A 13618-nucleotide genomic window follows, 5' to 3' on the forward strand; every position below is an offset into this window, starting at 1 on the left:
GAGAAGGAAATAGATACCCTTCATTCTTGTGATCTACACATTCTCCCAGGTAATTCTCAGTTCCCTCATTTCCCAGGTTAAAGTGGCATTAATTCTGTGAGAATAGTTCATCTGTGCCTGGGTAATCGGTGTTTACTAGAACAGCACAGAGGCGCTCTGTTTACGTCTGACAAAGTAGTTATAAATCACACTTCTTCAGATCATAAATACACATTTATCTTTAGAATATATCACCAACTGAGTCATTTTGATGTAAATATTGCACTTCTTAAATATAATGATGATAATCGAGGCTGTGAATCTACAGATTTGTGCAAGTGCTCCCTTTTCGATAACTGAAAATATTTAAATCGCAGAAGTTTTAACATCCTATGAGAAGTGGCAGACAGAGTGGGACCTACCAAAGTTGCAACTATTTTCTCTGAGTTATGAATAAGGCAGTCTCACTGGCTTCTGCAAGGAAATCACAGTACGTTTTCTAAGTTGGTAGGCTTTTGTTGTGCTGGGAGCAGCGGCCCGGAAATGACTGACTCAGAGGGAGTCCTCAGCTCCTTCCCTCCTTTTAGTTCTGGCATCACATAGAAAGGGCTCTATGGCAAAGCATTATAAACAAAACAAAGTGAGCAATAGTCTGCAAATTTTCTCATTCAGTCAAAAGACCTGTGGGAATCATCCAGCTTTCTCAGACTGGTAAAGGGTCCATCTTTAGAGAGGTCCCCAAGATGATGGAGAATCAACATTGTGATGGCATTGCCATCTCTCTCTTGTTGGCATCCTTGTCTGGAAACTGTCTCAGTTGGCTGTAATTTTACTTGAAGATTAAAGCACAGATTTTTATATGTATCTTCTGTTCTCTGAATGTAAAAAATATAAAATACACCTACATTCATTTCTAACTGGCAGTCTTGTAATTCAGCAGATTTCTGTTTTTCATTGAAACCTGGAGTTGAATTATCTTGAGCCGGAAGGCATTCAAGCTGCTGTTTTTTGCTCAGCTATATTTCTCTATAAGCACCTAATTGTTTCAAAAAGTGATGTACAGTATGCAAAAACCTGAATCTACTGCAAAATAAGTCTGTACAGCACTCACGTTAACAGGTGTTCTCATTAATGTAAGTAGACATGGAACAATTCTTGAATGTTTTATAAACACTCATAATCATGGCCAAATATGTTACAATAGCATAAAGATACATATTTCAACATCTTTTATTCTTGTTGTGCAATCTCAGCACTTATTAACAGAAGACATGTGTGAGTAATAAACTAGGGGCAACAATACCTGTTTCTACTTAAGTTACTGTATCTTAAATTAGCTAATACTTCTAAATAAAAAGTTTGCTTGTTTATTAATGTTAATAATGCTTTACTGAACATAATGGCTGCAACACTGATGGACCAGCAATGAGCACTTTTGCATCACTGAGGTTCTGTAAAGGCTTGACCCATTAACCTTAGGATTAACTCTCGAAAATCTTCAACTGTATCCAGTTTTGAGTATTGTCAACGCTCAATTAGAAAGATCTACACATAGGGCGAGATTCTTGGATGATCTAGTATAGATTACCCCTGCAAAACACATGCTTTGGAATATAATCAAGAACATTCTATTCTAGCAATATGCATTGAAATACAGACCAACTCTTGGTGCTTCCTGACTCCCTCCACGTTTAATCCTATTGTCTGAAGTCTAGGGCTTATTGACTGATGGGAAAACATAGTTTCAGATTGTTGTTCCCAGTCTTCAAAATGGATTGCCTACTCTACTCTGATAAAAAGTGTTATCAGTAGATATCCAAATAAACTACTTACGTTGCCTGACAGTACACAATGGTGTTTTAACTTTCAAAATTCTATTACAATGGAGGATGAGTTAAATACTGTATGCTATGGCATATCAAACAATAGGATGTAATGCATTCACTGAAACGTATAAGGTAGATAAAGCTTACCTATATATTATTTACTTAGTGCCCCTTAGGTGTGGGTTGTGCAGCCACATACTGGATAGACAATTGCCCTTGGCTTCAGAGTAATTGTAGTGTAGTGGGGGGAATAGAAAAGTCAATAAGGAACTGCAATGGAGACCAATATGGCCTCTGATGAAATAGAAGCAGGATATCATAGAAGCATGATATCATAGAAGCACTTAGGAGGAACATCTATTTCAGAGAACGCTTTCCTGAAAAGGTGACATCTAAATTGATTTGAATAATATCATAGAGGAAGGCACAAGGTTCTGCACAAGGGAAACAGACTACTCTGAGGGAAGAAATAAGAATTAGTATGGGACAGCTGGACAAAAAAAAAAAAAAAAGAAAAAAATCAATATGGCTGGATTGTAGAGGTGCAGAGAAAAATGTGGAACAGGGGGGCTGCAGAGCAGGTAGGTGGCAGAGCACACAGGGTCTGGCAGCCTGAATTAAAGGATTTATTTGCACTGCAGTGTACAGCTGTGGGAAATCTCAGAATGATATCAAGCAGAGGAATGGGATGATCAGATCCGAATTTCAGAAAGATCACTATGGCTACAATATGGAGCATGGATTGGAAGGGAAAACATAGATGAGATGATGAGGAGACAAAAAGATATTGTCATTAAATCCATGTGGAAGATGATGGTAGTATACATAGTTAAATACATTAAAATTACATAACAGTATACATGACTTTTCATTAAAATATAAACACATATAATGTTTATCCATGAGTCAAAAAAATTGAACGATAGACAACAATTTGGTATACCTTGGGAAAAGGGAAATTTTGTGTTTGTTATACTTTTATATTTGGTAAAAAACTTTAAATTGGGCATTTCTTAAGTCAACACAGAAATAGTGAAAACCATTCCAATTTGCAAATAGTGGGGGCAGCAGATTCCCAAATGTCATGTGACTAAATGAGTAATTTTGCACAGTGAACATAGCTCAGGCTAGAAGCTGATCTGTGGTTGGCAGGGATTGAGTGGTGGGTACCAGCGAACACGAGCCCTGGGATGATGAGTTTACCTAGAGGCAATTGCTCCCCCCGAGTTTAAAAATTAACGTTAACAGCAATAAAACTCTAAGCTGATATCTTTATACACCAACTGCTTCGATTAGTCACTTTTTCAGTCGTTTTTCATATGAGCACCACAGGCAAAAGTTTTGGTGTAGCTGACTGCAAACGGGTAGAAACTGCTAAACTATCTACTAATTACTTGGATAGTATTCTTTCATGAATATTGAGAAGACTGTTTCTCAGTAGTTAAAATATTTTACTACAGGTAAAAGAATGAACACGAGTTTTTGTTTTTTTTTCTTTGTTTGGGTTTGGGTATTTCATTCATAAACAGAAAGGTAGAGTGGGCAAGTGATTCAGGGTGTGAATGTTCACTACAGGACCAGTTTTATTACGCAGAACAAATCTGTGTTGTAAGAGTGCAGGGACCAAATTATTTGAGTGTCAAAGGTACAGCTCAATTTCAGTTAAAAAGCGCTGTTTCTTTAAAGTTTGACCTTAAACCTTAGATTTCAGAACACACTTAAAACCTGTCGTGTATGTTGCCCAACCTTTGTTTACTTTCCATTAAATAAGAAATTGCTTACATGAGCAGGTTATTTTGATATGATGACACCACTGAGGGTTCCCATAAATGTACAGGCAAATCAATCAACCCCAAACACATTGAAAACATATCCAATAAACCTCTCGAAACTAATGAACGCACGTTTGTTAACACAAGGGGAGCTGTGGATACGCAGGATCCTTTGGTGGCCAGGCTTATTTAGTAGCGTGTGGATTTTAGAACATTTCTCGGAGTCAGAAGAAACAGGGTAATTATAACATAAGGTTCAACATCTTTAGATATGTAGGACATTTTCCGTTGCTTAAAACAAATATTCCCTAAGAAAGTATAAAACATTTTTCTGACTTGCAAAGTTTTTGCAGTCTATCATTTAAATTACTTAAATCAAGGGAGCTTTACTGGTCCCCAAAGCTGAGAATATAGCACCCTCCACGCATATTAGCTTGATCTTCTTGACAGACCAGAAAAGTGTTTGTGTGTGCCAATTAAAACGAAAATGGATCCCTAGTGGCTTGTTCCTCACCCGACTTCTGAAGACTGCTATCATTGTTTGCTAGGATAAGGCTGCTATCCAAAGTAAACAAACTTTTCAAAACTTTCATGACAGATGGGGGTTACAAATGCATTTTAATAAGAGAGTTGCCAAAGCAACTTTTTTTTCTAATCAGCATATATTTACTTAACATCTAGCAACATTGGGAACACAAGGCAGATACTTTCTCACAAAATGTTTTAACAAGTAACATTTTTGGAAAGACAAATTGAAGACCTTTTACTTCTAACTGATATTTTACCCTCAGTTTTATGTTAACTTTGCTCGACATGTTAAGAAAAATGTTAGGAGTTACTCAAACCAGATTGTAATTTGAGACAGACATGCAGCTTGATAGTGTAATTTCTTTGGTGGTCATAAACACCTTTGAGACCAAGTAACTTAACTATTAGTATAACCATGACAACCTCCATATCAAATGTGGAGTGTGATGCAAGATGAAAAAAAAATGTTAATCTGAGGGTTTTTTTCAAAGCATTATTGCTTCAATTTTAGGTCTTGACATCTCACTATGATGTGGCCAAGATATATATATCTCTTATGCTATTAGAATTAAATAAAGATACAACCAAAATTAATAAAAAAAATTTATTTTCACTTCAAATGAATTTGCTATAGTTTGACATAACTTTTTATATCTACTTAATTTAATTTAAATATAATGATTTCATCAAGAAGTCCAAAGTGTCTCCAAATATAGTAGCAATTAAATTCCATTCCTCTTAAACGGGTAATCTGCTTACTTGTAGAATCACTGTAGCCACACGATTTAACATTTTTCAGGGCTCTTTGGATATCTGGCATATTTTATTACACATTTCCTATATACTGTTTCAACTTTATTAAGATGGAATAAACCCTCCTTAGGCTCGTCAAAGTTTGATCCTAAGCAAAATGTGAAAGATATTTAGTTCAAACATAGCATTGTTTTAGTTCTTTCTAGAATCTCAAAGAGTTTTTTGGGGGCCCCAATTCTGTTTTAGATATATATATATATATATATATATTTTTTTTTGTAGCAGGATAGTAGCTGTTTTTGAGGGAAAAAAAAAAAAGAAAACATCTGAGAAACAGTATTGGTTGATATTTTAAAATTGTGCTATCTTTAGCATAACAGTAAAGAAACAAGCAACTTTTGTCTAAGATCTATATTCCAAATTTCACAACTGAAACCAAATCTTCATGGTCCTTTTCCCATATGCACAGAGTCCTTGACTGTATACAACTGTTTGCTAAGAACTAGTGAACTAGAAATCAAGATCTTTGTAATCTCTTAATTCTGTCATTTAAAGTGATGCCAATTTGATAGAATGGCATTCTCATTTTCCTCATTTGCTTCATCTTCTTCATTTGCAAAATTACTTTATGACAGTGGAAGAAAACTGCATTTGAAGAATGTTTAATATGTGCTTTGAGATCATTAAAGCTGATATCACTTTGCATACCAAGTGGTAGTATTCATATCCTTAATATACTAAAGTTCTGATAAAGTCAGCCTTTAAAGAATAACATATCATGACCAACAGTTTATATATAATTCCATGATACAAATGTGTCTGCAGTAATTACTCCCTCCTCTGAAATCTTGACATGAGCATTGTCTGTGCCACTCACATTGGGACATAGTATAAGCCATTTTCTATTGTTATTTATCCTTATACTCATATGTCCTATTTATCCAAACAGATTGTGAGGTCTTGAGGGTGAGGGTTGTGTATTCTTAGCTTCTAACAATGCGCCTTGCACTTAATAGATGTTTAATCAGTCCTTATTGATGATTAGGGGGATGTTCGGTGAGAAATACATCCTCTCATTCTCCTGAACTAAGAATTATTTGTGGGGTTTATTCTGCAGTAGGAAAGTTGTTACTATCAAAGAGGGGAACACACGTCACTTGTTAACTCTAGCACCTTTGATAGTCTCCCAACATTCATTTGAGGTCAACTGGAATGGAAGTAGCCGACAATATTTATCCATCAAATATGTTTTACTGATGAGGTATCTATAACGTAAAGTTGTTCATTGATCATTATCACATACATGTGGTTATTATTTATAAAAGACTGAAAAATAACTAAAGTAATATGTCTATAATGTTTCCTCTATGGAGCTGTGAATAGTTTTAATTTGTTTTTTCATTATCTTTAGTTTTTCTAAATTCTCCACAGTAAATTTAATGTCTTACAATCAGGAAAAAAAAAAAAGTGATGTTCTGAAAATTTTTTGTTTCTATTCTGGTAAACCAAAGTATGGAAAATGTTAATAATATAAATACCATCCTACATATTAATTTCTCATTTAAATGAACATCCAACAGGGGAAAGACTAACCGCCAGAATGCATTTTGACAAGAGCAGTACTTAATTGACAATATTGAAAAGGGCAATACTTAAACATAAACCCTACTCATTAAAAGTCCTTTAAGCAGCTTTAAATTAGCATAACTATACTCCATTTGTTAATTAAAGGTTAGAAAACAAATTTCTTCTCTCCTTGTCTCTAATCAGTGGAGTTTGGAGCTGGGATGTACCTGCTTTCATCTTCAGAGGAGCCCTAACAAGGACACAGACTAAGTTATGTCCCTAGCCCAGGGAAACTATTGCAGAATTAACACCGGAGTCTTGAGGAATATGTCTATTCTGTGTGTTGCCCAGTGGATATGCTTATATAATTTCTTAGGCATACACTTATTACCAGCAAGAATTCAGATGGTCATTATTTAGTGAGAAAAAGTTTCAGGCAAATTTCCTGACAGGTATTTAAATATATGTATTCTTGACAACACCAGAAAATTTCATTGAGACGGCTTTGGTGCCAGGATATATCCCTTCAAAATACAACTTAGTGGAGATAAGGGACTTCAAGAGGCATTTGTCTAAAGTAGGCTTTGAAGCAAAGTGGAGACCAACAGCTCTTGCCTAAACCCATCTTTTCTGTAAGTTCTTCCTTCATCTACCTTATTCCAGCATCTGTCACTTAGACAAAGCATGATACAGAAAGAATACATTAGCCTGGCTGAATATCAAATCTTTTATGTCTGTTATCAGTTCTGTATCACTCTATAGTGTCATCAGGAGATATTCAATCAAACGGTTTAGTCAAAGCTAACATTTACTGATATCTTTTTTTCTAAGAGTGTTGAAAATTTGATTGTTCAAAGTGCAAGTATGATTCAGCAAACCATTTATCAGAAAACCTAAAGAGGTAAGGTTAAAAAAGTGGATTGAGAAACCTGAATTAAATGTGTTTTACCAGCCAAAGACTTTGAAACTGCTTTCCTGTGAGTGATTGGAATGGAGCAGAACAAAGTCAATTACTGACTGTAATTAAGAAGTGGATGCATTTAAACTGTAGAGAGCAGTAGCAGACTTCTCCAGACTGCCTAGTAACTTGAAAGATTAGTGGGAAGACCAAGGAAAGGATGTAAACTGTATCTTTCTGATACTATGTTTTGAATGAATTGCATTCACATAGTTCTCTGATCCAGCTTCTCAAAATGAATTCATAAGTCACTGATTATGTACAATTAATGCAGTAATATATTTGGACAAATAAACTTTTAAAGTACATTTTGCTCTTGGTTGTGTTAGCAGTAAAGATCCCCTTTGCATTGCGTAGCATGCACCAAAAATGCAAATGCACTGCTGAAGTACTTACATTTTATCACTGTTTGAATTTACTAGACTGAAAACTGAACCATATTGGCTCTTTCCTAAACCCTCAGAATATGTTTGTTTCTGGTACTTTGAAAATGTTCCTTTTCATAATTTTAGTAATGGTTTATTTATAATGGCAGAGAAATAGATTGTACACTGCATTTGGGCTAATTGATTTTTCTTTGTGTATGTTAACAAATTGTAACGTTATATAATACATTTTTAATCAAAATATTTACCTTCAGATTAGGATGAAGGTAGAGGTCAAGGACATTACTAGTTTTCTTGTGTTAGTTAGAAGTGACCTTATATTTTTAGATTACTATTTCTGTGGCAACACTTTATAAAGTAAATATTTGGAACTTTATGTAAGTAAGAACATTGTAAGGGTGTTCAGATAATTAAGCAAACATCAGCTTAACTGTCTTTTACTAGATACATAAAACAGAGGACTATTTGGAAGCTATTTTGAGCCATCCCGAATCTTACACGCAATTTTACTTAAAAAAAGAGTGATAGGCCCTGGTAATCTGTCAAATGCTAGTGTGGATAATTAAATTCCTCTTATTTTCTAATCTTTCACTTCTCATAATTTGCATGTACTTTGAATAGTTCCTTTTCTTACAATTGTAAAAAGTTGGAATCCAGCTCACTCAAGAATGGTTGCATTGCAGCACTGAGTAATGTTGCATCTCTAAATAGTTTCTTCTAAAAATCAATGCAAATGAATATATATGTATGTGTGTAATCAAAGATTGCTTTAAAACTCCAGGATTATTGTCATTAAATGTTGCCATAAGAATCACTGAAACCTTCAGAGTGAGCTATTTGGGGTAGTAATTGTCACTTTAATGATAGAATTACAGAGACATTTTGTAGCATCATTTGTGATTTTCTGAACTTGTGCCACATATCAGCATTTACCTCCTATTTAGAGGAAGTAAGGCTGAGAAGAGGTGACTTGCTCCTGACTGAGTATTTTGAAATGTCAGTCCTCTAAACCTCTGAAACCTTGCTTGATGTGTGACAGTAGTTGGGAAATGTTCATCTTCCTGTTGAAACAAAAAGTCAAGAATACAAAGGGAAAATCTTCACAGTTCAGATTGATAGCCTAATACGAAGAGCGTGTCCACACCCACTGTAATCAAATTCTTGTCTAAGTAGTCCTTTATGTGTGAAATCAAGAGCATTGCTCTGTTTTCTATAGGGTCACATTCTTCTCTCACAATTCCAGGGAGTAAAAGATTCCCTGCAATGAAAAACGTATAGTAGCATGCTAAATATTGCCAACTACTTAACAGCCCTAAGAGTCTGGAACAGGAATATTCATTTGATAAGTACTCTCCATGAGAGGTTCAAATATGTAAATGAACTTTTATTCTAATGTACTCCCTTTGTGGGGAAATTGGTCCTTTATTACTTTCCTATAGATCTTTATGATAGGAAAGTAGAAATAGCCAAATGTTATTCGTTAGAATGACCTTTTAGAAAAGTCTGCATTAGTCTCTTTGGTAAATAATCTGTTTTAGTGCCCTCCATAAAAGGAAATCAAATATAGAGATACTATTAGATTTGAAAGAGACAAACAGGAAAGAGCCAAAAGTGCAGAATGAATTCTGACACACCCGGGTGCATTTTTCTGAGGTTCTGACTTAAGTGGATACTGTCTGCATTATTCTGAACTTCCTGGCTTGCTTTCTCCATGAGTTGGAGTAATTCAGCTTTAGACCTACTCTGAGTTAATTGTTCTAGTATTAAAACAATAATATATTTGTTATGACATGAAAAAATCGTTTATAGAGACCAGTTCAAAATGATCCTAGTCTCCCCGTTCCCAGAAAGACAATTACTGGAATACAAGAAAATATCTGAGTGTATTAAAGTGTGTTTTTTAAAAAAGTATATATTTTTTAATGTAAGAGATTATTTTATTTTATATGGTTTGCTTACCTCTCGATTATTTTTTTTTTTTAGATCACAACAGTATCAGGAAATGAATTCCTTCTGCAGTCAGATATTGACTTCATCATATTGGATTGGTTCAACGCTATCAAAAATGCAATTGACAGATTGGTATGTATTTGTTTTGGCTGTTACCTTTATTAATTAGAATGTAGTCATTTAAATCTATTGCTTAGGCATAAGCACACATGCATTTAAGTAGATCCTATGAACTGAGAGTTAGTAAGTTATTTTAAGTTTAAATAGTCCACGAAAACCATTTTCAGTAGAGAGGATTTGTGGAACTAAATGTCATTTGATTTCTCTCTTTCAAAAACACAGTGCATTCATTTTTTTTCTGAAATAACACAGACATTCATTCACTGAAGGCTGTAAAAAGCACACAAGAACTTAATAACTACTGAATTTTCACATTTTCAGTTTATGCAATCTATAATACATATTCTTGAAAGTAAATATCAATGTATTTAAGCCCATACTCACTGTTATAATGCCAGTAAACAATAATCCTTTGTATTGATTTTCATTGTTCTTCCAGCTAAGCTAGATTGTTCTTCTCATGAAAATTACATATCTAGAACTTCATGAAATTACCCTAAATCCACACATTTAGAGTATGTTCTTAAAAGAGTCAAATTATTTAAAACTGCTCATTTTATACTGCTTCTTGACCAAACATCTTATTTTAGGACATTAATATTTGCAAAATCTTGAGAAGAAAATATTCTTGAGAGCTTTTAATAAGGTATACAAAAGCTGCAACATTTTTGTGTAATTTTATTGCGATTTAATCACACACTTCCGTTATATTACTTTGGGATCAAAACTTTAAAAAATAAAATAACAAATTGACTTTTCCCCATCATCAATATAGTTCCCTTATCCAGGCACACATGAGTGTTCATGCACACACACACACACACACACACACACACACACACACACAGATTGCTGTTATCATTAAGGGTGGACTCTGGAGTCAAACTTCCTGGGTTTGAAAGTTTGAATCCAGGTTCTATCATTTACTAGCTGTGTGGCCTTAGGCAAATTACTTATCTCTTTTGGCTTCAGTCTCCTTGTCTGGAAAATAAGGATAATAATAATAATACCTACTTCATAGGATTACTGTGATGATTGAGTTAATGCATGGAGTGCTTGGGGTATACACAGCATTTAGTAAGTTATATATATATATATGTGTGTGTGTGTATATATATATATATATATATATATATATATATATATATCATTATTAAATTTGAAAATTGAGCTTAGCTTAGGGGCCCTATTCCAAAATAATTATCTTTTTTCAAACTTCTCTTTAGTCTAACAGCAAAATAGATCACAGAACTATTCAGTGCATTTTTTCTTCCTTGTAAAATTATCCCATCTAATTGTCACTTCCAGCCAAAGGATCCAAGTAGTCCTTCAAGAAACCTGGAATTATTTAAAATTCAGAGATCCTCCAGTACTGAACTACTAAGTCACTATGATAGTGATATAAAAGAACAGAAACCAGAGAACAGGAAATCTTTAAGTAAGTATTTTTTTTTTTGACTTGCTCATTTTAACTCTGTTTAAATGCAGTGCTTATGAAATATAAATGCATTGAAATGAGATTTGAGCCAAACTCATACTACTCATGGAAGATTCGTAGCCATTTTCTGGCCAGGGATTCATGCACTGGAGGGCAGTCTGGGCGCTTTGCATGCGTCATTGTTGGTAATGCCTTTTGAAAAAATAATTGTTCCAAGGTCATGGTCTCTGCTTACAGCAAACCTCTGAATCTCTGAGTAATAACCATGGCGTTCAGATTGGTGATTGATTTTGAGAGTGGGAAATGTCAAGTGTCTCCAAACCTTGGTAGGCTATTTGATTTCCATACATTAAAAGATATATGAGTGACCAGCATAGTTGGCTCAACATAAACCAACAGACTATGCAACTTTCTACACTTTTAGACCACCAGAAAGATTTAGAAATGTGGAATGTGGATTAGATGTCCTCCAAGGTCACATCTATTTCTAATATTCTAAAAGAAATGAATTTGAAATGAAAAGGACCAGTCTGTCCACTTAATATAGTGACCTTGAGCATATCTCTTAACCTTTTTCACCCTGATTATTCCTCAATAAAGGGGGTTATGAAAAAGTGTCGTGCATATCTCACAGAGTTGACATGAGTCTCAACTTCCTGAAAGAACAAGTAGATATCTCTGGAATTAGAGAAAAACAATTTCCCAAAGTCTTGTAAATTATAATACCTTTCTTGCATCATCTGTCTACCTACACTGAATCTTCTGAATCACCATTTTTTCTGTAATTTCCCTCTGACCAAAGATCAGTGTAGTTATATCCTAGCTTTTTGAACTTAAGGAGAACTCAGTAAGTAGAGAAAGGCTGATTATGGAATATCTCCTTATCTACATATGTATATGAGTAAATATGCCAGATGACCATATGTGTATATACACATATTTGTGTGCATTAGAGAATATTATACATATGTATACATAAATATACATGTACATTCACCCACATGACAAGAAAGAGGGAAACTCTTTATATGTGATACTATATCTTCCAAATCTAAATTATTAGGAACCCAAATCTAGAAACAGCATGACAACTTTGAGTAGGAGCACCCTTTCAAAACTGTCATTATTCAAAGAACCATACCATAATTTCAGCAACTGTTAGGTACATATTTAGTTAGCCAGTTGCGTTAAGTTAGAGCTTAAAATTATCCATGTTAATGTCTTGGACTGTATGGTGCTTTCCAAATTATGTGTGGAAAATAAACAATGCCATTTTAAAAAGTTTTCCATATGATGGTACAGTTTGAAGTTATCTCATTTGAAGATTTCTCTTTAATTCCTGGTCATTGTCCCTCTTGACTTCGTATGGGATCAGACATAAGATTTTAGAATTAGAATTCCGCTGTGAGTACATAATTCATGTTAACTACATAAGCATTTGTAGTGGATATAAAAGGATGCATGAGGCAATGAGCAGGAGCTCTGGAATCTCAGATATCATTGCTGGTTTGGAGGAGACCTTGGCACATTTCTGAAGCCTAAAGCTCAGGAGAAAATAAAGGTTTATCAAAGTGTGTGTGAGAAACATTGAGGTAAATGGATTTTGTATTCAGCAATAGTCACTTGAAATGTTTTCAGACCATACTGGGGGAAAAAAAATTCCTACAGGTAGAATACCAGCCGCTTCTCTTTAGAATTTATTTTTAACTGGGAAAGGCAATTATTTGTCTATTTTGGGCTTAAATTCGATCCTGTCTAAAGACAAGGAAAGAGACATATGATTCATTCTATTCATTTCAAAATGTATTTAACTGTATAAAGACCTCATGTTCACCTTTTTCTTTGCAGTTAAAAAGTAATGATAGCTAGCAAATACTGAATACTTACTATTCAGGCATTGTTCTAAGTGCTTGTCTTATGTTGATTTACTTAATCCTCCTACTAACCCAATGACATAGGTACCATTACTAACCCTATTTTATAGATGAGGAAACTGAGGCACAGAAAATTAAAGCAACTTGTACAAAAACAAGTTATGGAGACAAGTTTCAAACCCAAGCAAACCGATATTAGAGTCTGTGCTTTTAACCATCACACATAGTGAAGTGAACAAATAAAAGGTAAACTTAGTTTATTTCAACCTTGGACTTGGATGGAAATATTACATTAAAGATGAGATCCATATAAATCAATAAACTTAAATAGGGACCCAAAAACATATTAGCAAAAGAATTAAAACCAGATGTTGCCTTTGGACTTTGATTTCACTGTTAAACTAAAAGGGTCATTTAATCTTTACTGCTAGCCCTAATTTTAGAAAATGCTTCTTTTCTGTATTTTGG

General features: G+C 34.3%; 1 protein-coding gene across 1 annotated transcript in view; it reads left to right on the forward strand.

The window, feature by feature from the left end:
- ARHGAP15 (Rho GTPase activating protein 15) overlaps positions 1-13618 on the forward strand; it is a 609009-nt gene that overhangs the window by 296043 nt on the left and 299348 nt on the right. The window contains exons 7-8 of the mRNA XM_059927125.1: positions 9752-9850; positions 11147-11276. Of these exons, the coding sequence (XP_059783108.1) occupies positions 9752-9850; positions 11147-11276 (229 nt within the window). The remainder of the gene's footprint in view (positions 1-9751; positions 9851-11146; positions 11277-13618) is intronic.

This window comes from Balaenoptera ricei, chromosome 7, assembly GCF_028023285.1.
Source record: "Balaenoptera ricei isolate mBalRic1 chromosome 7, mBalRic1.hap2, whole genome shotgun sequence".
Taxonomy (NCBI): Eukaryota; Metazoa; Chordata; class Mammalia; order Artiodactyla; family Balaenopteridae; genus Balaenoptera; species Balaenoptera ricei.